This window comes from Salvia splendens, chromosome 6 (assembly GCF_004379255.2).
Source record: "Salvia splendens isolate huo1 chromosome 6, SspV2, whole genome shotgun sequence".
NCBI lineage: Eukaryota > Viridiplantae > Streptophyta > Magnoliopsida > Lamiales > Lamiaceae > Salvia > Salvia splendens.
The window spans coordinates 385,378-409,977 of NC_056037.1; the positions used below are offsets into that span (position 1 = coordinate 385,378).

At 34.6% G+C, this 24,600-nt stretch overlaps 5 protein-coding genes, 1 non-coding gene and 1 pseudogene across 12 annotated transcripts; 5 read left to right on the forward strand and 2 right to left on the reverse strand.

Annotated features, from left to right (window-relative positions):
• The first annotated feature begins 4,301 nt into the window (after window positions 1-4,301).
• Window positions 4,302-7,032, forward strand: LOC121806481 (L10-interacting MYB domain-containing protein-like). Of its 7 annotated transcripts, none has more exons than XM_042206532.1 (5): window positions 4,302-4,530; window positions 4,672-4,757; window positions 5,628-5,709; window positions 5,857-6,198; window positions 6,266-7,032. In XM_042206532.1, exons 1-5 carry the CDS (start codon window positions 4,480-4,482, stop codon window positions 6,836-6,838), a joined length of 1,134 nt encoding a protein of 377 aa, XP_042062466.1. In that variant the 5' UTR covers window positions 4,302-4,479; the 3' UTR covers window positions 6,839-7,032. The 7 variants fall into 7 exon arrangements, with proteins under 7 accessions (XP_042062466.1, XP_042062472.1, XP_042062469.1 ...); XM_042206538.1 differs by having other exon boundaries at window positions 4,307-4,530; window positions 5,651-5,709; XM_042206533.1 differs by having other exon boundaries at window positions 4,312-4,530; window positions 5,857-6,183.
• A 136-nt stretch (window positions 7,033-7,168) lies between these two features.
• On the forward strand, window positions 7,169-7,249 carry TRNAL-AAG. The gene has a single exon. It is a non-coding gene; the product is annotated as a tRNA-Leu (tRNA).
• Window positions 7,250-7,905: 656 nt separating this feature from the next.
• Window positions 7,906-9,584, forward strand: LOC121809954 (translationally-controlled tumor protein homolog). The gene is made up of 5 exons (XM_042210810.1): window positions 7,906-8,038; window positions 8,563-8,636; window positions 8,736-8,864; window positions 8,945-9,102; window positions 9,341-9,584. Exons 1-5 carry the CDS (start codon window positions 8,011-8,013, stop codon window positions 9,456-9,458), a joined length of 507 nt encoding a protein of 168 aa, XP_042066744.1. The 5' UTR covers window positions 7,906-8,010; the 3' UTR covers window positions 9,459-9,584.
• Window positions 9,585-10,865: 1,281 nt separating this feature from the next.
• On the forward strand, window positions 10,866-13,576 carry LOC121806444 (AP-2 complex subunit sigma). Its single transcript, XM_042206480.1, has 6 exons — window positions 10,866-11,047; window positions 11,138-11,236; window positions 11,326-11,376; window positions 11,758-11,931; window positions 12,741-12,800; window positions 13,229-13,576. The coding sequence occupies exons 1-6, from the start codon at window positions 11,045-11,047 to the stop codon at window positions 13,268-13,270; spliced, it is 429 nt and encodes a 142-aa protein (XP_042062414.1). The 5' UTR covers window positions 10,866-11,044; the 3' UTR covers window positions 13,271-13,576.
• Window positions 13,577-13,754: 178 nt separating this feature from the next.
• LOC121810120 lies at window positions 13,755-13,905 on the reverse strand (annotated as a pseudogene).
• A 5,101-nt stretch (window positions 13,906-19,006) lies between these two features.
• Window positions 19,007-20,377, forward strand: LOC121806948. Its single transcript, XM_042207125.1, has 4 exons — window positions 19,007-19,477; window positions 19,644-19,706; window positions 19,790-19,864; window positions 19,950-20,377. Exons 1-4 carry the CDS (start codon window positions 19,130-19,132, stop codon window positions 20,148-20,150), a joined length of 687 nt encoding a protein of 228 aa, XP_042063059.1. The 5' UTR covers window positions 19,007-19,129; the 3' UTR covers window positions 20,151-20,377.
• A 1,536-nt stretch (window positions 20,378-21,913) lies between these two features.
• Window positions 21,914-24,112, reverse strand: LOC121806952 (tubulin beta chain-like). The gene is made up of 3 exons (XM_042207132.1): window positions 23,719-24,112; window positions 23,013-23,282; window positions 21,914-22,746 (listed from the first exon to the last, which is right to left on the reverse strand). The coding sequence occupies exons 1-3, from the start codon at window positions 24,110-24,112 to the stop codon at window positions 22,070-22,072; spliced, it is 1,341 nt and encodes a 446-aa protein (XP_042063066.1). The 3' UTR covers window positions 21,914-22,069.
• Between the last annotated feature and the right edge of the window lie 488 nt (window positions 24,113-24,600).

The following is a 24,600-nucleotide window of genomic DNA, read 5'->3' on the forward strand; positions in this document are numbered from 1 at the left end:
CACTGCTCTGCATGCGGAGGGCGTTGGCGTACAAGCCCGAAAATCGGGAGACCCCAGCTCTGATTCGGCCCCACCCCTTCCGGCACTCCTCCCCGGTGCGCGGCCTCCCCTCCGGGCAAAATCTCATGTAGGCTGCAGCAATTTTGGCCAACGTGTTTGGAAAATTTAAAAAAAAAATAAATTCGCTCGCCGAACACTCGCCGGTCCGGAGCCTGCAATGGCGGCGAGCGCATCGGCAAGCGCTCGCGAATTGGCCAGCGCTAGCCATTGGAGATGCTCTTAGAGGAATATATTGAAGAACAGTAAAGGTAGAATCTTGTGTGAATGAAAACGAAATCTTTGGATGGGTTAGGCAAATTGTTTCAACCGACGGTCGCACTAGTTAAACATGTTATATTCCTACATCTTTTTTTATCATTTCTTTCGATAAATTTGTAACGACAAATTGGGAAACATATTGCATTATAAGCTTATAGTAATAAGTTTATTAATTTTCTCGAAACCATGATAAGTTAATTTATACTACCAACCTTGATTATGTGATTAGGCATATGATTGAGATTGCATTTGGATATGTGTCGGTCTTCTTTCATGTATATTTGTCATGCACCTTTGTCAACAATAAATGATAATTTATTTATAATAAATAGAATTATGAAAAAAATAGTAGTACTCCATTTACTTTAGTATTAAATCATTTTCTTAAATTTAAACTATAATCCTTCGTAAGAGTAATTTCTATAAAAGCCAATTGTTACATTATAAATATAGTAATTGATAGATGCAAACTTAATTCTCATTTCACACTTTATCATACTAATAACCTTCTTCTTAACAAAAATAATAGGGATATTAATACCTAAAATCATGAATTTTGGTCAAAATTTGGTATTTTCTACAAACTTAATGTGCTACAAGAACAAATGAAAGATAAATTGTCACAAAAGAAATCATGAAATTTAATCAAATTCAAGTATGTTTGCAATTTTGAATATTAAATGGAAAAATTGTAAATTTTGAATTTGTTTATAATTATCATTATCAAATTGCTTTTATTATATTGCATATGTGGATCCTTTTATATTGCTAATAATCTAAAATCAAGATCAAATCTCCACTCTTAGATTTTAAAATGAGTGAATGAGATTAAATCTTTCAAATTTCAATAAATAGTAGACAAAATATCAACAAAAATGTTAAGATCATCATTCATTATCATATCATAACTTTCATAGTTTTTTATATCAACATAGTGTATTACAAATATCAACACAATGACATGAGTATTTCAACACAAGTACACGAAAATATCAACACATTTTTATTGAGATTTTACATGCATTAGAGCTTGCCCATCGTTTTTTTAGCTTTCTAATTTGACGCTCTCTGTTAATTTCTGCCTATTTGAATCTGGGCTTAGGTTTCAATCATGCTCTCGTTGTTTTATTAATCTATGCGATTTTTACTTAATGACATTTTATTTGGGAGTAACCCTTGTTTATTGGGATGCACATAACCTTGCATTATAAACAATTTACTTCAACTTTAAAAGGTGTGTTCTCTTTACTCTAATTGAAATGAATAATTTACACCCACATCTATGCTTTTCCGCAAGAGCATGCTCAAGGGTCCCACCATTCCATTATTCAATTTAAATACATCAATAATTAAAAACATTTCCACAATATTAAAATGCATTAAAAATACTAGATACCATTACAAATTACTAAAAAAATTAAAAATTGTATATAATTAAAATCCTAAAAATTAAAAATTACATAATTAAAATCCTAAAAATTGAGATTGAGAGAGTTGTTTGGTATAGTGTCATTTTTTTGTGTTTGAAGTGAGAGTATTTATAGATGAAATAATATTTTTGGGGTAAAAATAATGAAAAATAAATTAAAAGTGTGGAAAAATGGATATATTTTATTAGGAAGTGAGAAAATATTTTTTTAATTAAATCTGAAATTTTCAGATTTTTTTAAAAAATAATAATAATAAATGATAAACCAACGGTCAACCAAAACATGCCATGTCGGCTGCTCATGATCTTGCAGTTGGCACAGACGTGCTCTATGCATCGAGCAGAGCCGTGCCATCGCAAGAGCACAGCGGCGAGCAGGGGTCTGCTCTTGCCGACGGCACGGATGCGTCCTTGCGCAAGAGCGGGAGAACAGCCATGATTAAAATGCAATAATTCGAAAGTTCATTCTCTCACTTCGACGGCGCTGTCCGAGCGGGAGAACAGCCAGGATTAAAATGCATAAGTTATTCACCATCTCATCTACAACCTTCTTCCACCCTTCTACTTGACCAGCCATGATAAGAAGAACGGCGCTCGGAGAACGGCATAATCAGATTGGGACTTTATCAAGTCAAAAAATTAAATTAATCTCAAAATAAGTATAATCACTTTGTTTTGAAATTAAAATAGTTAAATTGACAGCATATTCTTTAATATTTCCTACTTTGTCACCCAGTATACGCAATTCCATCAATCGACACCCCACAAAATGCAATTGTGTGGGAATGAAAAAAAAATTGTACGGTGCTTGGGACACAGGTTGACAAGTCAAACTAATGGTTTTGATCATCTGACATCGTTTAACAACTAGTCATTTTTTGGAGTTTTTTTAATAATTTTCATAATTTCACTATAGTACATGTTTTCTAAAACCGAACACCACCTACGTATACGTTTGACTTTCTTTTTCGTTTAATTATTTAGTCCAAATAAGTGATTGGGTTGTTGTTTGCGTTGAAGAGTTTAAGTCCTTGGGCGGATTTAAAATAATTGTTTATTAAAATAACTAGTGCACAAACGTCCAAAGGAGATAGTGTAGTGTTGAAAGCCAATCTTTATGAGAAAAAAAGGCTGCAACGGTTGAAACTATTTAATGAGAATTCAAAGGCAGTCTTTATGGGTGCTGGCGTGCCATTTCACATGTTGGTGAAATGCAGTCTACAAAATCAGAATTTGTTTGCATTTGTCCATGTTTCACGTATAAAACAATGTCATCATCAAATTCACAGTAGTACTTCTCTTTGCATTGATGGGATTTTTTTTTGCAAAGACCACCATCATCATCTTCTGTACTTTTACACCACGGGTAATACTTCTTGGAACAACATTCATGAATGAGTAAAAGGGTGTTCCAAAATGAGATTCTTCTTTATCAAATGGAAATATGTGTGATGTGGCACTTCAATTTTCATCAAACCTTTTTCGATACAGGCAAAAGCCATAACAACTTTAAATCTTGATATTTATCTAACATTTGAAGAACAAACAGAGGAAAAACAATAGATGAATAACATAACTCATCCCAATATTTGTCTTCTAACATCATTCATCATAGAGATCTGATAGCTAGCAAAAAAATAAAACACAGAAAAATCAAAATATGAAAAACTTTTGTGGGGGTTAAATATGATTGAATTTGAGGCTAGATTTTCATCATACAATATTCAGACCTCATTTTGCACGTTTTTAATAGATATTTATGTAGCTAATATTTCAATATATACAAAAAAAGTGCATGTGATTTTTAATACTTATAAATAAAATATTAAGAAAAGTAAATTAAAATCTTAATGTAGAATCTGTTATACATGAATTTTAAATCCTATTGTTAATAGATGTTTTTTTTTCGATACGAAGTTTAAGAATAGTGTGTTCAATGGTTGGTGAATATAGTAAGAGATAATAAAATAAGAAAGATGGAGAGAATAAAGTAAAAGAGAGAATTACTTTTTTTCCAAAAATGAAATGACTCAATTAACTTAGAACTTCCTAAATTAGAAAAATAACGTTATTAACATGAAACAGAGAAAATAATTATTTAAATTTAAAATATAACTCACTTGACATTATATCAACCATTAGATCTCCTAATCTAATAGTTAAAAATTAATTTTAATTTTAAATTATTAATTAGTTAGCAATTCATCACATCCATCACATATATTATAGTAACAATTTGAAAATTATTTGTGGGTCATGAGTCATGACCGACTAGATAAACTATATTGTCCAATTATTTAGAAAATAATCTTGTTTGATTGACTTATATCAATAATGTATTTTACTTGGACGATCAATTTTTTCATTATTAGATACTCCTAATTACTATCAAGTCTAAATTTTATGGTTTTTTATTTACTTTTTAAAATTACAGGACAACCTAAATATTTACCAAATTTGTTGATATTTTTGGTCATTTGCCTGCATAAATATATAGGCATACATCCATTTTTAATTAAAACTAGGATTAAAAAAATCTTTAGACAGCATTTCAAGAAAAGTTGTTTAAATATAATTTCCATTGTTAAAAGATTAATTTGGCCCTTCAAAATTAATGTCGTGTGAAAGCCCAGTAGTTATTGGGATTTTCTGCCCCTTTTCCTTTTCAGCGACTGATGAAATTGGTCTCACTCAAATCCTAATGCTTGAATTTTGATCTATGGTATGAAACTATGAATTGTGCCAATTTAACTGTTCGCTCTCCGATTATTTTTTCCGATCAGGTAGATTTTCTTCCCGCCATACCTTCGTCTCCATTTTCAGCTGAATGTCGTTTCATTTTTTTAATTGTAAGCGATTATTAAAGGTTTGGTATTTGGTCGGGGAAGATGGATGTCTCTAATTTGAATGAATCTGTGATTTAGGGTTTATGGCTGCAAAGCAATTTTGGATTTACTCGCTTTCTGATTTCCGGCGTTGAATTGTTAATTTTCAATGGCGATTGTTTGTGGTGAGGCTTGTCACTTGTTTGTGTTTGAATCAACTTGTTTGTTTTTGTGATGGAATAGAGTGACTATGTTAGTACCTTTGATCGAAGTATCTACGAGTGTTGATTAGGAAGCAGCAGCTGAATTGATCAGTATTCATTTTCCCTTTCCTCATAGATTTAATGAACTTAGGTGAATTGATCAGTTATCATAGATTAGGAAGCAGCAGCTGTACTTGGTGTTATTATAATTACAGTGGCTTCTCCTACTGTCCCTGAGTCCTCATCCTCATCCTCATTGTCCTGTTATTTCTCATCCCGTGCTCATCTATGCAATTTTTAGAAGTAAAACGGACTTGGTGCATTGACGAGAACTAGTGATTTCATTTATCATGTTTGTTGCTTTCTAAGATGGAGAACTTTATGAGGAACAATTTGGTAATAGTATATGTTTTATCAGTGTGGAATGTTTAAAAAGTAGATAGTGTGATATCAATATGAGTTCATTAGAGTATTTTTCAAACTGGTTGAGAAGCTGAGATTGGAGCTGCGGCACATTCGGAAAATAGTTCATAATGTAGTAAGCAGTGAAATATGAATTCTCCTTTTTCTTAAGCTGATTATTGGTTCCCGTCGGTATTAGCGGTATTGGCCACTATGTTTCTCAGTTTAAAAACTCATAGTACTGGAACTTGGCATGTCGTTATGATGGTTTTAGCATATCTGAACTTAATCTGACTTTATCAAGACATGAAATGAGCATTTGGCAGAATTGCTTACTCACCGAGCCCAATTTTGTTTCCTCAAAGAATGATTTGTTTTCCTTGCATTTGAAAAATTACTGATTGATGAAGCAACCCAGTCTAAGGTGTAAATTCTACTTAACTGAGACAGTGTGATGTGGGACACACTTGCAGAGGAACATAGCCAACATTTCAATCACATTTGTGAAATCTGGGGTCAGGATCTAACCAAGGTAAGCTCGTATCTTGCATTCAACTGAAAACATACCTTAGTCTGCTGTTGAGTAGTGCCAGATGAAAGTTTGGTTATATCTTCTTCAAATGGTTTTCATGCCTTGCCCAAAAAAAATTACTGACGTTATGCCTGTCTGATGCTACAGATGGATGGTGAATCCAACGAGCAACAAACCAAGCGAGAACGATTGAGGACGAGATGGACACCTGCACTTGATAAAATTTTCGCAAACATAGTTGTGGAACAGATTCGACAGGGAAAGAGACCAAACAATATTTTCGACAAGAAAACATGGAATCAGATCCGCGAGGAATTTAATAGACAGACCGGTCTCAGTTTTAATAACAAACAATTAAGAAAGCATCTTAATGTTCTACGTACTCGTTATCATAGTCTCCAATCCATTTATACGCAGAATGATGCAATGCCAGATCCCTGCTACGCGGGTTTTGAGCTGTGGGAAGATATCGGGGTAACTCTCTCATCTGTATGTATCAAGATGATTTTGAAGTTCTCAAATAAATCTTGTTTGATAAATCCCAACTTGTGTGCAGGCACAAACAAAGATGGAACCAGCGAAGACAAAGGAATGTCCTATTTACGAGCAGCTATGCACAATATTTGCAGATTCAGGCGTGGATGGAAAATACGCCCAATCAAGCCACTACGGAAGATTGAACAAGTCAGCTGGAATTGATCAGTTTAGTTCTGAAGGTGCAAACCCAAGTCCTAAAACTCCATCTAAGTCGAAATCTATGCTAGGAAATGGATCTTCACCCCAAAACGTTAGCAAGAGCATGGCTGACAAAAAGAGAAAGCGCACTTCCGAAGTTGGATCCATCTCTGATCAAAGTCACGGGATAATTGAAACTATGGCTACAGCCTTCTTGGATATGATCAAGTCCTCTAGGCTTCGAACAGCCACAAAGTCTCAAATGGATGAAAGATTCACCATCACTAACTGCATAAAAGCGCTGGACAAGATTGAAGGAATTCATGACAAACTTTACTATGCTGCCTTGGATGTGTTTGAGAATCCTAATTTCAGGGAATTGTTCCTTTCTCTGCAGAATGACTACCTTCGACTAACATGGTTGCAGAGAAAATGTTCTCCATTTAGCTATTGAGTTCTGGTTGGATTCGTCTTTTTGACTAAGGTGCAGTATCTCTTTTGCTTGTAAAGTACACAGATCTTTTGATCCTTTGAAGCAGTGTATAGGAATGGGATTTCTTAACATGCTCAGGTGTATATAGCCCTTAGTTTGTAATTTGAATTGCGCTTATTTTTATCTATGTTCAATCAATTAGTATTTACCTTTAATGATAGAAACTATGCTGCAAGAAAATCTAATTCACATTGTTTAAAAAAAATATAATTGAAATTTTAAATTGTAATTAAATTTGTATTGTTTATAATTACCTACAAAATAAAAGTGTGCGACATTTTAAACATCGGAGTTGAGATGGCCGAGTTGGTCTAAGGCGCCAGATTAAGGTTCTGGTCCGAAAGGGCGTGGGTTCAAATCCCACTCTCAACAGTTTTTTTCTAAAACTCTATTTGATTACAAGTATTAGGGTTCTAAAATATTATTTTATTATTTTATTTAAAACACTATTTACTAATGTTGATTATTTACATCAATTTATTTTATTGCTTCTAAATATATTGTTGAATAGTAATAAACAAGTGGATCGTTTATTTAATTTATTTGTATCTCATGTTCTAATGAAGATGGACGAAACACTATTATCTTTATTCGATTTGCATTAAAATTTATATAGTAGAAAACAACATTGCACGTAATCTTAGACAAATAGGAATAGTTAAAATATATTCATGTCTATAATAGTACATTTTTTAAATAGTACATACGTATATGCAATGAAATACTAATACATAAATATATAGTTGGGTATTAAGTAAACTCTTTGCAAAAAATGAAATCATTGTACTGAACAAATAAAACAATCTATATGTGTTGTCAAAATATAAACTGACAAGGATATTACCATAAAAATAATTAATGTATTGTTTTGTAATTTGAGATGTGAATCTAAATATACTTAATGGAAATATGTAATGGGTAAAAATATAAAATGGAAAGGACATTACCATAAAAAAAAAGAAATTAATGCAGTAATTATGTAAATATGAAAACTTAAAAGGATTCAAACGTAAATAAGGGAAATCCAAATGACCAAAACCCTTGCTATATAAACTCTCTCTACTAAATAATGGCTCCCTTTCAGTTCTCTCTCTATACTCCCTCGATTGATTGAGAACTGAAATTCTGCAATCATGTTGGTTTATCAAGATCTGCTCACCGGTAAATTGCTATTTTTGGGTTAATTTGTTTTTAATTTAATGGTTTTTAATAATTGTGTGTAGATCTGTTTGTGAGTTGTATCTTTTTCTGTTACTAGGTTTTGATTATTTATTTAATTTGGTTTTGTTGGCGGGTGCTTGATCTGTTGTGTTATGATTCTGATCTAATTGAATTTTGTTTTTATAGAGGTATTTTTAGGCTGGTTTGTGATTTGTGATTAAGGTTTTGATAAAAATTAGATCTTTTCCGCCGCAGATTTATTTATTGTTGCCAAGGTTTAGTATTTTGTCCTTCTTATTATATTGGTTAGGGTTTAATTGGAATATGAATCATGATGTTGCCTTTAGTTTAGTGAATTAGTTATGCTATTTTGGATTTTGAATATGATAAATACTGTAATTAAGATTTATTTGTATTGCTCTTGAAGTTCGTATATTCTTTACTTTTTGTTTGTTAGTTGGGTGAGTCGATGGATTTGTTGTGGTTTTCTAGTTGCTTTAAGAAATACATACGGTTGTTTTTAGGTGATGAACTCCTCTCTGATTCTTTCCCCTACAATGAAATCGAGAATGGAGCTCTGTGGGAAGTTGCCGGAAAGGTTAGAATTTGCACTTTGCTCGTCGATGTGATGTAATTATTTGTGACTGGGTGCAAGTTTATTTGGTTTCTTAACTGTCTGAATTTTCTTTTACCACAGTGGGTAGTTACGGGTGCAGTTGATGTTGACATCGGAGCTAACCCTTCAGCTGAAGGTGGAGGGGAAGATGAAGGAGTTGACGACCAAGCTGTGAAAGTGGTTGACATTGTCGACACATTCAGGCTGCAGGTTTGCTCCGTGTAGTTTTATGTGTTAATCGTGTCAATGATGTGATTTTGAAGTTCATGGTTTGAGCCTGTTCTTTTTAGGAGCAACCTCCGTTCGACAAGAAGCAGTTTATTGGATATATCAAGAAGTATATCAAGACGTTGACTCCCAAGCTTGATGCGGAGAAGCAAGAGGTGTTTAAGAAATCCATCGAGGGAGCAACCAAATATCTTGTCTCTAAAATCAAAGATCTCCAATTGTAAGAATCCTGTCTCTCTATTTTGTCATCCTTATAGTTGTAAATAATGTTGACTGTTGGGATTTTGGTTCATGTTTACATCTGTGTATTTATTCGTAAATGCATGATCTCCTTTGAAGAAGCAAAATATTGTTCTTTCTTCTGATGTACCTTGTAGATCTTCTATGTTTATGATGAAATTTCAGCATTTGCCATTGAAATAGAATAATGAGTGTGTATACATTTTCTGTTATCATAGTTTTGTCGGGGAGAGCATGGCCGATGATAGCTCATTGGTGTTTGCTTACTACAAGGAAGGTGCGACTGATCCAACATTTTTGTACTTTGCCCATGGCTTGAAGGAAATCAAGTGTTGAGTGTCTGGAAAACTAGTCACTTGCCCGAGTGTTTCTTGTGTTATCTATTATACTCTTTAAGACATTATTCGTGTTTGTCTGGATTCAACATCAAATTTTCGTTATGTAATTGCATTTTTAACCTAATTTATTGCTTATATTTTGGTTTAACGTTAATTTCTTATGAAGTTGATCATGTTAATTAGGACTTAATGATTTAGACTGAAAGCATATGCCATATGTTTGATTTTCTGCAGCCATCTTTGTTTTTCTTTGTGGATAAAGGTTTAGTACCCATCTTTTGATTGTGGTATAAATGTTGGAGATAATTTATTATTTGGCCGATCATTTTACTGCGATAATCAAATTAAATTAATTCGAATTTCATAATATGCTCATTGACAATGCATTTCTATTTTGATCATGTCCATTAAGACTTAAATTAGTAAATTTTTATTTTTTCCTACATCCAATACTCTTGTTTTTTCATCTTGGACCGTTGACAAAAATTAATTTATCCTCTAATTTCGGTAAATTTATAGGTTTAATGAGAAAAGGTCCACTATTTAATAACAATACTCTGAGTCATTTTTTCATCATATACTCCGTACATTGTTTTAGGTGTTTTTTTTTTATTATTATTATGTATACGTCAAGTGTACTACATAAACCAGTACTATATTTTTTGGAACTACAATAAGGCTCTCAACAGCTCATTTATTCGCCAAACTGAAAATCTTGCAGGCCAGACAGCTGTCAATCACTCTCGATCTGTCTGTCGAAATTGAATTGATCAAAATTGTTTGTTTTAATCCATTGAATTAAGGTAGTGGTCGTTAAGCTGAATTTGGACACCTATCTTCAAGAAAAGGACGCAAGTTGTAAATCACTACCTAAACTAAATTAACTAGCACAGATTCTCTGACGACATTATTCACTTGATCCTTTTTATAATGTTACAAGTAAAATTGCTTTATTTTGCATTTGATAATATGATTGTTGAATTAATTTATTAGGGTGCTTAATTTGATTGTTTAATTAATGGGTTAGGATTAGGAAAGTGATAGTTAGGAGACATGTCGCTTCGACCAATTGTCTCCATTGTTTTATAGTCTAAGAGTAGCTAATCAAGAATTATTGTTTTAAACATTGATTAACATGCTGGAAAAGGCATAATTTCCTATTTGTCTTTAATGACTTGGTATTTAACTAAATTTTATGATTTAAATGGTTGTGAATCTTTTGAATTAATTATAAAAAGATTAGTGAATTTTAGTTAGTGGAGTGGGCTTAGTCCATTTGGTATTTGGGCTAAATTCGGGCTAAGCCTAGTTTAGTTGAACACTTGCATTTGGGGCAGGTATTTTTTCTGGGTCCATTTTGAATTAAGCAAGGAAACAAAAATAGCAAACAAACCAGAATAATTGAAAGATTTCCTAATTTCAAACATTTCCACATGAATAAAATGAAAAATTTCCGAGTACTTTTCAATTTATGATGGAATTGAAGTCAATATAGTGAACCGATTACCAAATCATCCTCGCAATTAATCCATCCCTCTTCAAAATTTTATTATAGGAGCTCAGCTTACATTAGTTCTTGAAAAAATGGTAAATTCTCTCCGCTTGTTTTTGTACTCCATTTTAATGATTCAATTATCCTTCGTTTCCTGAATCACGAATTTGTGTTGAATCTCGCAGATCCGGTTCATACTATTGCAGAACAGGCAAGGGAAAACTAGATTAGCCAAATACTACATTCCTCTCGAGGAATCCGAGAAGCACAAGGTTGAGTACGAGGTAATTTCTCCAACTTGTTCTGTGAATTGATTCGAATTTGCTATCCCAAGCTGTGAATCTTGGGGACCTTATTCGCTTTTCTTTTGCAGGTTCATCGTTTGGTTGTGAATAGGGATCCCAAATTCACCAATTTTGTAGAGGTGATAATATTTTTCAACTTATGTTTGTGATCCTCAGTTTCTAATTTTGCCTATTTCTTGTAATGTGAGTATAATCCTGGTTGTGTGTTTGTGTGGATATATGGAATTGCAAGGTGAAGAGAGTGTCACAAAGTTCCTTTTTTGTTTCCTTTCCTTCTTTCTTTCATTTCATTGTCCATACTCTTATTAGCTGTTTACCATTGAAGATGTCATAAATGTATAAACATGTATTTGAATGAACAATTCTTCAAATACTCAATCCTATATGTGTTAGTGTAATCCATATCCCAATAATGTACCCCTTTATGAAATTTATTCACCGTAGCGTCTTGGTTGTGTTATAATGGCACGTTAAGAAGCTGACAGGATCTTTTATTGCAGTTCCGAACTCACAAGGTCATCTACAGGCGATATGCTGGTTTATTTTTCTCGTTGTGTGTAGACATTACTGACAATGAGTTGGCTTATTTGGAAAGCATTCACTTATTTGTGGAGATACTGGATCACTTTTTCAGCAATGTGTGTGAGCTAGATCTCGTATTTAATTTCCACAAGGTATGATGCTCATTTTTCACTTTCTTGTACTGCTGAACCATTTGCTTTCATGGAGAATCTGCAGTGAAACTTTGTACTTAATTACCTACAACTTAGTTGTTTAATCTTTATTTATGTTTTATCAGTTGTGGCTGTGGTTTGGTATGTTCTTTTTTTTGAGGGGATGTGTTGTTTTTGTATCTTTCTTGATTGGCGACATAGCTTTAATTTTGAAATATGTGTTTGTACTAAGGACGAATGATGATTTTGCACTTGATCACATACCGAGCTGGAAATCTTTTATTTAGCCTATCATTCTCAAGCTTAGTTTCACTTTCGTTCATGTGTTTCCCTAGGGTATGATAATGGCACATCCCTTGTTGGCTGTCTGCATGTTTCCTACTATCTTGAACCTAAAATCGTGTGAGCTATGATGGCCTACAGAGACCGGTTTCTAATTCTTCTTGTATACGAGAAATTGTGTTAGTGTCAGTGTGTGCGTTGTTTGTTTTCCTTCTCTTTTCCCTTCTTCTTAGTGCATGTGTATCCAAATACTAAATTCAGTGGAACATGTGTGCATGTGCACCCTGTTCTTTGGCAGATTTTTGGTACTTAAATTTTGGAGGGTAATTGAAACTGATTGCATAATCTGATAATTGTTTACTTCAAAACATTGATGGATGCGTGAAATTAGTTCCTTTGGTTGCTTTTGCTTTATAATGGTGCTGTGTGATTGTGATCCATGCATTATTCTGAATATCTTGTTTACCTTTTGTTCTCATTTAGCTGGTTTCTCACCTGATGAATACGCTGTACTGTATACTGTACAGGTGTATCTCATACTAGATGAGTTCATACTTGCCGGGGAACTGCAAGAAACAAGCAAGAAGGTAATACAATTTTTTGATAACTGTAGCAGAGGCATATTATTAAGAATCCCTTTTGTGAAATAAATTTTGTGGGCTTTTCTAATCCCAACACTAAATTTTGTAGTAGTACCTTTACACCAATTTCGGCAGTTTATGTTTGCCATTACATACCTCACCGTAATCTCATGTGCTCATTAAAGTGGCAGTGGTGTTAGCTGCCACTTTTGTTTACACGAATGGATGTTAATTGAATGTATTTAGATGGACTATAGTAGATAAATCTGCATTATTCTATTCTTTGTCGCATGTACAGAAAATGTTTATTATTTGCTGAAATATGAAATGAGAAATGGTTGTTTTCTCCGTTTTCTCTGGAGAATGATTTGTCATTCGTGGAAGTCTGCCTTGCAAATTATCTCATTCCATCTTGTTAATCGTGAACTGTGTAGGCAATCATCGAGAGAATGGGAGAATTGGAAAAGCTGGATTAGAGATTGCTAGGAAGAGCACAAACGAATACCAACATTCAGCTCAAACATACTCTTGCATCTCTCTTGCACCGTGCATGCTTGCATCTGGTTATTATACCTATCATTCGTGCATTTTGCTGCATTTACTGCAGTTATTGAAAAAAAAAATCCCATCATTCGTGGTTTTTAACTTCTTGTTTGTAAAGGTGGTCCTAAAAATTCTCTTTGGATGCTTGTTGATTCAGCTTGTAGTATATGTAAAAGGATGTAGTCTGCACAGGGTTGAAATATTCATAATTTGATGATAAAATATTAAATTTTCTTCCATGAGACTGAGACATTCTGATTCAGTCTTGTTGATTATTTTTTATATTTGAATTTTAAATTATGACAGATCTGTTTGTTTGGATAAAGATGAGCTTATGATGATTTTTGTTCTTCTTGAACAAAATATTCAAGTGATTGTGGTATATTCGAAATGTGTAATATGAAGTCAAATTATCAAAAGAAATTCATTCAGTGGTGCAACGGTTGAGCTACGCCTGAAGACCAAGGCCACAAGCTATCGTGTGAGCCAACGACTTGCATATCAAATACTATCAAACTGATAAGAATATATACTACACTTGATCTTAGCTAAAAGGCCGAGAAATATTTGTTTTTTTATTCTTTCGCTGTGTATTTTACTCTTTCACCTCAATTGCTTTGTCTTTACTTGGGTGTGGGATACTCTTCATGTTTCATTAGTTTGAGATACTAAAACATGAGAGTTAGGGTATGTGATTAAAAAATTTATCCGTATTTACCATGAAATTGACCGCAACTAAAAAATTATAAACTCTAATTTGTGACTAAACCCCAATCAAGTAAGTAGTCTTCACCTTAAACTAAAACATAGTAATAAATGAATTATAGACAAAAAGGATGTAGGATCTGATATGAATATTCTCTTCTCATTATTACTCCACTTGATTGTTACTCCTATTTCATAGTATAATGAGAATATATTTCTGAGTAATGAAGTATGTAAATCCGTCGACCGTCAGTAAATTTGATATCGTAGGGCAATGAAGCAAAATGTAAATATTAGTATGATATAATCGGTCATCTCCCTGACAATTGGCTATGAATTCATTCTGCTATAACCTAACTTAAAAAAGAAAATTCTTATTTTCTAATTAAACATAACTAATTAGGACTTCATTTTAATTAGGTGATGGTGTGAGAGTGAGTGTGAGACATAAAAGAGTTTGGCAAGAAACAATTATAGCGGTAATTAGAAATAATTGTTTTACAATCCTGCACGTATATCCTTTTAACTGCCCTTTTCATCATATTGATTCAGTAATCAATTACTCATATAACCTGCGATGGATGCCTTTGGTGTTATTAAAAATAGTGTTTATGGGTTATCAATTGTATTAATAGGATATAACATTTGGCTGCGACTTATTAATTGTTATCCATCACATTTGACTACAACCAAAAAATAATTAGAATTTGAATGTTCAAATTTTATAAAAAAATAAAATAAAGGGGCTAAACAAAGCTCAATTAATTGGCTCTCTTCGAGGCCGCGTGCAAAGTTGTGTGTTAACTCAGTTTGTGGTCGTACAGTTTGTGCACTATATATGTGTAAACTCAGTCGTTCCAATACTCTTTGTAAATCTTTACAAACCATTATAGATGGATAGAGATAACCTAAAAAAGAGAGAGAACATCACAACCCAAATAAGTAGTACTACTTACAATACAATGGTAGGAGCATCCAACGTTGGCCATCCCAATCAACCGTTTTTAACTATTAACTAACTTTGTAATAATAGAAATAGAAATAGAAATAGAAATAGAAATAGAAATAGAAATGTACTTGTATCAAATAAATAAATCTAAACCAAGAAGGGTAAAACCAGGACTGGTAATGAACCAGCACAAAAAGCAGGAGCAGCACCAGCCTGGACTGGATCATCGTCGGCAGCCGCGTGGTGCGCTCCGAAGTTGTAGGACGACGATGAGGAGCATCGGCAGCAGCAGCAGGAGGCTGAAGCGGAACCCCGTCTTCCGCTTCTCCATCCTCTCCTTGTAGTCCGAGTGCGTCGCCAAGTAAACCAGCATCAGCAGCACGGCCGTGAACGCCATCAGCGGAGGCGGCGGCGCCTCACCCCGAAAGAGGCTATGGCTTGCTCTTTCCAGCTCATGCCCGTTTTCACTCCTAGACACCAACCCATCTCTATCTTCTCCGCTCAGATGCTAAATTGTTACAACACTTAATCGGAGATGTGCGTATGCGTATGCGTATGCGTATGCGTATGCGTATGCGTATGCGTATGTGTGTATGTGTGTGAGAGAAAGAGAGAGTTAGAGGAGTTGATGGATTGGAGAAGGGAGAATGGATTTTATTTTTATCATGGAAAAAACACCGACTTTGGCTTTTGCCAAAAGTTTGAGTTACTTTTTTTCGTTGCTAAATTTTGTAAATTCGTTAACAAAAGACTTTATTTTCTGTAAATTTGTCACTAAATCTTTTACTTAGATCTAAACAATCGAGATAGAATATTCAAGTCGAACTAAATCAAAATTTAAAATTTTGTTCGATGTTTTAGATTTTGGCGTTTTCAGTTTAAATTTGTGACAAAATTTGATTTATCGGTTCGTTCAGATGTATAGAAACAAGAAAAAAAATGAAAATCAGACGGACAATTGTATTAGTTTAGATTTTGAATTTTTGATGATTCAATTTACTAGTTCTGTTCAATTTTCATAGTGATCGATTTCTTGTTCAATTCGATTTAGGCAAATAAATTAATCAAAAATTGAATGTTCCATCTCTAACTTTTTTTAGCAAGTACGTGTCCCTAGACCAAACTTTGTGAAATGAAATTAATTGTATGTAACATTGTCTTGGAAAATAGATTGCTGCGGGATCCGAATATTAATGGTCTTTTGATTAGTCACTCCTACTTACTATAAAATTATAAATTCCAGTCCATAAAATAAAAATGCATCTAAGGCCCAATCAACAAACAAAAAGGGCTAGGTTACTTTTATTCACCGTTGAGATAAATTAGCTTGAATAAAGTTATTAATTTAGGAGCTATTAGCATACATTGGTAATCTTATTATTAATACTTTTAAAGAAGAGGTCAAGAGGCTATAGTGGATGGAACGAGGACTCTTAATAAATCTAATGGTTTGAAGAGTTAGATTCATCTATTTTTCTTTAAGACACTAAAGCAATGAGAATGCACGATACAACACAACTCTGAACCATTTTAAAACTATTTAACCATTTCACAAAACTAGAGCATGATTTGTTGGAGTGTTAAATCATATTTAACCTAAAATGAACGAAATCTCTTACATTAGTTAGAAATTAACCTTTAATTAGAACACTTATAATTGGCAAATTTGAAAAATAAATACTACTATGAGTGAAGAGAAATCTAAGCCAATGGTCGCCAAGTGTAAAAGGTTTTATAACAAGACTCGTGTTTTATTATGGCTAGTGTGATTCAACTTTTTCTAAATGGTATTTATGGCATATATTCTTGAATATGCTAATCACATTTTAACCAAAACAAAAACTTACCAAAGTAAGCTCATAAATATCGTATTTAATCTCTTGTGTGTGGGAGAGATTGTTTTTACTGTAGAAAGTGCGAAAATGTTATTAAAATTAAATGCAAATTTATACGCATTTAAATTCCAAGTCCCTAAGTCTCCAAATTGAGATACGTATGAATCTTGAAAAATATAATTATAATTAATATTTTGTAAATTTTGCCTAACTTTATTTTACAAAAAAAAACATTTTGAACGGTGGTTTTGAGAGTTGTGAAAGATATACTTCAGAATTAATATAATACTCTATATAAGATACGTAAATCTATTAACATATACCCTCTTCTTGGAATTTCTTTAACATTATCTCTTATACCAATTAATGGAAAACATAAATTATACATATGAGAGAAGAGGAGAAAATGAATGTATACTCTATTTATAACAAAACACTCGGTCTAAATAAAGTCCAAATCTTGGCGCAAGTCGCTATTTTTGTCAATTATATGAAATGTTTTTCACCATTTATTGCAACCCAAAATTTCATTAATTTGGTAAAAATAAATAAATTTAAATTTCTAACTATTGGTAAACGCAAAATGTACCAACAGTTATTGTGGAAAAAGCAAAATTCAAAAGCTTGTAGAGATGAATTGTTAGTTACTCTAATGGGATTGATTTTTTTTGCCGTTGTTTTGGAAAAATGATACAGTAATAAATACTGACTTCTTTAATACTATTTTTTCTTTTACTATTTTTTCATTTTAATTATTTATTATTGTTTTTATAAAATATATGTCGAAAATCAATCAATCACTTAAATTGGAACGAAATGGATATTAATCGAACTTAAGCAAATTACGATCCTAACTCACCTATAAAAGTATGGATAACCCTTACTCTTATAAGCAAATTATGTGTATTAGAAGAAATGAGCCACTCGCCCCTTAAAAGACCTTATAAGAGTGAGGGTTATCCATACTTTTATAGGTGAGCTAGGATCGTTACCAAGTCGATGTGAGACAAGATATTAAGAATTTTAACAATGTGGCAACACGACTTTTGTCTTGGATCATAGGAAATGTGTTAAATTGTAGTAGTATCTGGCAACACGACTTTTGGTCTTGGATCATAGGAAATTTAACACATAAGTAAATATTGGATTATGTAAATTTCAAATAAAGTTATCAATGGGCTTGACGTAGATAAAAAAGTTGCTTTTGACAAGACGAGAGTGACTCATCGGTCGGTAACTTTGAAACCAATTTTGAAAATGTGTCAATCGATTAAGCTCAATGTATAGATAGTAAAAATGAATATTCTATCACAATAAACAAAAATGGAATCAACTAATACAAGAAAAACTAAAGCAAAATTGGTAGCAAACATCACGATTCATTATATTATGCGTCATAAAAAATAGGTCTTCCAACACCTCCAAATTGAAAAAGAAATTCCAAACAACAATTCGAAACATACAAGTAATCAAATAATCACAAATAACAACAAACAAAAAAATTAGCAAAGGTTAACATCGCAATCACTATGCGTGTCATATGTTGAGCCAATCAACAACTATTAAGTAATTTTAAAACAAATAAAGCTAAACCATTTACTAGAACAATGACTAAGATAGATGCATTAACATGTCTAATGGTGCAACGACGAGACTAAACATGACCCTGATAATATTGGTGTGGTATTACTTTGCCATCGATTCACATTTCATCAACGCTACTAATTGACCTCGTTAAGATGTGCTACGAATCGCAACAATTCAATACATCCCGCAGCAACGTACACGGATTAAAGCAACAAAGAAAAATAAAATCATGATAGCAAAATGCACGCAAAATTAAGTAACATAAGCACGCAAATGAGCAGGTAAATAACTATAAAAATAATTTTGTTAGATTTTTTTAGCCTTTATTCAACATTTTCCTTGTAATATGGAATAGACTTTCCATTGACTCTAAACAAACCTAGTTTCAACAAACTAAAAAATTTGTTCTATTAGTTTTTAAAAAAAATCAGAAATATAATAGGCTATTCGGATGACCGGTGGGGACCATATATCGCTTAAACCCTAGTAGACTCTCCTGCTCTACTCGAGCGACACGTGTCACAAGCCACGGCTTTCTCTTCCCCATAATTATTTTTCATCCCCAAAATAAAAGGAAAAGAAAAAACAAAACCTTCCACTCTCAAGCAACTAGCAAGTAGCAACTCATCTCTCTCTCTCTCTTCAATTCCTCTCTCCCCTCAAATCCATTATCACCACCAAATCGATTTCGAAATTCGAAGTTCGTTCACAGAGAGATGGAGCAGAGCGCAGATTCGCGCAGTTCTCTGATTTCTTCGGCGAATGAAGACGAATTCGCCGTTTGCCGAATCCTGCTCGGTCTCAGGAAGCTCTTGTCGTTATCTGAATCGCTCTCCGATCACAACTGGGGCTGCAGGCGGAGGAGATCCTGCCTTGTCTCTCCGCCGTCGCTAATTAGCGCTTCATCCTTGCCGGAAAACAGAATTGAAGAGGCATGCCTTCCACTCAAAGCAGAGGAGGAGGAGGCGGCGGCGGTTTCGAGCCCCGAAACACCGCTGTCCTTCCCCCCCAGCGAATGCGATGATAGGCACAAGCATTCGTCGAAGAAAAACTCGAAGAAAAGGGTACATACTTTCTCCTTAATCTGTTTCCTCTTTGATTTAGTATATTTCGAGTTTTGCTTTTGATTCACTGATTTTGACGATCCCCTGTTTCCTGCTGAGTTTTTGCTGCAAGTTTTTTCTCCTTCATTAATGCCGAAATTGACGAATTTAGCCCTTGGATCTGCAGTTGAGGGAAGGTTACTTGGATATGATAAACAGACTTACTGAGAGGAAGGAGCTGCTGTCAAGGGTAAATTCGTCATAACATATTTCACCAACAGTTGTCATTCTCATCTCTCATCATCACCTTATCTCCCAATCTAAACAAAACAGGAGATTAAAAAGGTGAAGAAGTTCCACAACGAGCTCAAGGCCTACAATTCCCAGCTCAAATCATTCAAACAAGCGGTATGAAATAGAATTAACCCCAAAACAGGCTCTCGAATTAATCCAATTTTTTAAAACTTGAATCAACATTTTGTTTGTAAATCAGGAGATGAGAAGAGATCATGTGCTCCGATTGGGCGGGGTACGGGATTTCGATCTAAACCGTCCCGCTGAAGAGGCGTTCGGCGACGTGGAGGTATGTCAGCCGTTTGATGCTACCGCGGCGGATAAACGGGCCAGATCTGCTGAAGCGAGGATGAAGAGGATGAAAATCATCAAAAACAAGTCTAGATTTAGGAAATACTAAAATCTTTTAATTTATTGTTTTATTTTAGTTCCACATTGACCACTTGTTCTCCAATAGAATTGGGTAGAATCAATTTCTTGACGTTTGCCAAAAATATTGGTTTAATTGAGATTGTAAAGCGGCAACATTTTTGGGTAATTTTTGTACTATGATTCTCTCTTAAACTGATGGATTTATCTGCAGAAAGTTATAATTTGGAATGAATGGAAGAGATATTGTTGTACTAATGATTCTCTCGTGTCGTCATACTAATATGAAGTAAACAAACTTGTTTTACAAGGGTGACAAATTCGATCTAAAGATTTCTACAGCATAGTATGAATTTTAGATGTTCATTTTATGATTACGAGTAGGGCTGGGTATTCAGTTTGTCGGTTCTCAGTTAACCAAGAACCGAACCAAAAATGTCGATTTTCGGTTAACCAATAACCGAAAATGTCGATCACGGTTCGGGTCCCGACTAGGAGACCCGCTTTGACGTCGGTTATCGGTTTAAACCGATTGCCGAACAGATAACCGATTAAGCCCAAAAGCCACGAGCCACATATATTTAGACTCATATTTATATGGGCCACGAGCCACATATAAGCCCAAAGGCTATGATTAAATTCACTGAGGAAGAGGCTTATCTTTTATAACAATGTTTTGTATTCTTATGTTGTAAAAGTCAATGTGGGATAATCTTAAGACACATAAGTGATTTTTTGGGTTTATGCTATTTTCTTAAATTATGTTTTTAATGAAGGTGAATTCGAAGGTGAGGCATAATTTAAATTTCAATTTAAATATTACAAATAGATGAATACGATTGTTTTATATAGTTTATAAATTCATTTTTATTTTATTTTATGAGATGTTGGCAAATAGTTTCAGCATTGCTTGTTAATTTCTTTTTCATTTTTAAATTTCCTTTTCTATTTTCTTGGAATAATATTTCCATAAAATCCTAGATTCTATAAATATTAGTACAGTAGATTAGATTAAATAAATATTAATAGAGTTCTTTGTCAACTACAAATTTAGCCGAGATTAATATATATTACAACTATTAAATATTTTTAGAAGTTCCTATATAGGGTAGCTATTAAATAACTATATATAAAAAATAATTTAGTCAAGATTTTTACAACTATGAGAAAAGTTTACATACACCCAATAACGATGAACACACAATAAATAATTTTTGTATTTTATTTTGTTGTGATAGCCTTTTAATTTAGTGCACTGCCGCAAATATTACTGCTACAAGGTAAACAAATAAATGTTGTTTTTCTTTAATTCTATAGTACTCGTAAAAGTATAATGCCACTTTTCTATTTGTTCGTACAAAAACTTTATTTGTAGTAGTAGTATATAAATGTAAGCATAAACTTACCATTGTCCCACGTCGTTTGTAACAATAAAGAAAGGAGAGAATAGGCCATTATAAAATGAAGAAAAATGGAACAAGGTTTTTAATTAATAATAATCCGTTGATGCAATGTGATTGGCTGTATCTGAGTTCAAATATCATCATGAACAACATAGTTTAGTGAAAATTTTTAAGTAATTTGGGTTCAATTGTTTAACGGTTAACCGTTCGGTTCTAACTGAAATAACCGACTTTTTGTCGGTGTCGGTTTCGGTTTTTGTTTTGGAACCGAAACATGGTCGGTTATCCGACTTGTCGGTTCGGTTATTGATCGAATACCCAGATCTAATTACGAGAATAATTATACCAACAGTGGTAGTTGCTGTTATAAGAAATGAATTTACGACGAATATTCACAAAAATTAATCAATCACTAATACAGAACAAATCTTAACTTACACTAATTCATTAAAACTAACATATGATGATTGAATAAAAACTTAAAATCAAAGACAAAACATTAATCAAAAGGCATTCTCTAGTACTTTTTTTGCAGGAAGATAGTATATCAATTCTCATAATCTTGAGCACCGCCGTCTTCGTAGTCCTCCTCCTCGTCGGCGACGGCGTCCTGGTATTGTTGGTACTCCGCCACCAGATCATTCATGTTGCTCTCCGCTTCCGTGAACTCCATCTCGTCCATCCCCTCACCGGTGTACCAATGTAGGAAAGCCTTCCGGCGGAACATCGCCGTGAACTGCTCACTGACGCGGCGGAACATCTCCTGTATCGACGTCGAGTTTCCGATGAACGTTGATGACATCTTCAGCCCGGTAGGCGGTATGTCGCAGACGCTCGACTTGACGTTGTTCGGGATCCACTCGACGAAGTAGGACGAGTTCTTGTTCTGCACGTGCAACATTTGCTCGTCGACCTCCTTTGTGCTCATCTTCCCCCGGAACATGGCGGAGGCTGTCAGGTACCGGCCGTTCCGGGGGTCGGCCGCACACATCATGTTCTTAGCGTCCCACATCTGCAGGGACAACTCTGGGACGCTAAGGGCAAAGTAGTTCTGGGATCCACGGGAGGTGAGTGGGGCGAACCCCACCATGAAGAAGTGAAGGCGGGGGAAAGGGATAAGGTTCACGGCCAGTTTCCGAAGGTCGGAGTTTAGCTGCCCTGGGAACCTTAGGCAGCATGTCACCCCGCTCATCGTCGCCGAGATCAAGTGGTTCAGGTCCCCAACTGCAGGAGAGAAAAAATGAGTGTTACGTTGAAACTTATTTTCATATACTTATTACGTTGTACAAGTTTTATAATAAAATCAAGTGAAATGAATTGAATATGAGATTCATTTACCAAATTATTAAAATGAAAGTAGATATTTAATAGGTTATGGCCCAAAATGAAGTATTGTAAGACTTATATTTGGAAACATAGAAAATATTATCTAAAAGCATGCACATGTGATCAAAATTGTAGGCTTTGGGTAGGTAAAATTTGGTACTCACAACTTGGAGTAGTGAGCTTCAGGGTACGGAGGCAGATATCGTAAAGGGCCTCATTGTCGAGGACCATGCATTCGTCCGCGTTCTCGACTAATTGGTGGACGGAGAGGGTGGCGTTGTAGGGCTCAACCACCGTGTCAGAGACCTTCGGGGATGGGAAAACGGAGAAAGTGAGCATCATTCTATCGGGGAACTCCTCTCTGATCTTTGAGATCAGGAGGGTGCCCATGCCAGACCCCGTGCCCCCACCCAATGAGTGGCACACTTGGAACCCTGATCACATAGTTGGTAACATCAATTAATCTTTCCGATGCAACAAATATTATGCTATAAAATGGGATTTATTGTCTCTTAATTTCCAACAATTACTCTTTTCGGTACAACAAATCTTAGGCAATAAAAGTTAGAAAGTTAAGCCAAATTCTGGTAACATATATTCCAAATTTTAAATTGCAAACATAAAGTTTCTAAAAATTGCAATTGTCCTGTAACAATTTTATTTAGCAAAATACGATATGGAGTTGGTGTATATGTATAAAATGCAAATGTGTAATAGTAATGCATATGTTTATTGACGTGAAAAAACAGACTAATTAAACGATGTCATTTTTGAGCCTACAATGTACTTCATTTTCCTAGAAATTTGATGAAATGAGACATTTGAGAACTTGCGATATATTTTTGTAGAATGAAGGCAATAATTGTGAACCTTGCATACAGTCGCAGCTCTCGGCCTCCTTCCTAACAACGTCGAGAACGGAGTCGATGAGCTCGGCGCCCTCGGTGTAATGCCCCTTGGCCCAGTTATTCCCGGCCCCGGACTGGCCGAATACAAAGTTGTCGGGGCGGAATATGTGGCCGTAGGGGGCGGCCCGGATGGAGTCCATGGTGCCGGGCTCGAGATCCATGAGGACGGCCCGAGGGACGTACCTCCCCTGGGAGGCCTCGTTGAAGTAGACGTTGATGCGGTCGAGCTTCATGTGGGAGGCGCCGTTGTACTTTCCGGTGGTGTCGACGTCGTGCTCATCGCAGATCACCTCCCAGAATTTGGAGCCGATCTGGTTGCCGCATTGGCCCCCTTGAATGTGAAGGATCTCTCTCATCTTTTCCCCACCCACCTCTTTCTGTGCTTTTCAGTCGGATCAAGGTGGGATGTGTTTTTTTCATCAAACCAAAATGAGGCGGAGAGGAATCTGAGGGAGGGAGGGAGGGAGATACTTTCAACCAACCGCTTTTCTCTCTTCAATACAATCAATCTCCACACATTAATCTCATATCATATGTACAAACCATTATCAAATTACATCTGCACAAATTAAAATATAGTACTAGTAATTAGGGAATTATTACTACACCAAAATTGGTTGAAACGACCAACATTCAACGGATCACGGCTTAATCGGCCCAATTTTTCAATCGAAAGCCCAATAGTTTTTGGAGCTAGCTAACCTAATGGGCCTACTGGGCTAAGAGGCAGAGGACAGTTTAACAAAGAAAAACCCTAATTCAACAATTCTTCACCTATAAATATGTTTAGAATTCAGCTGTATAACATAACAACAACATCTCTTTGGAGTTCACCTATTCTCCG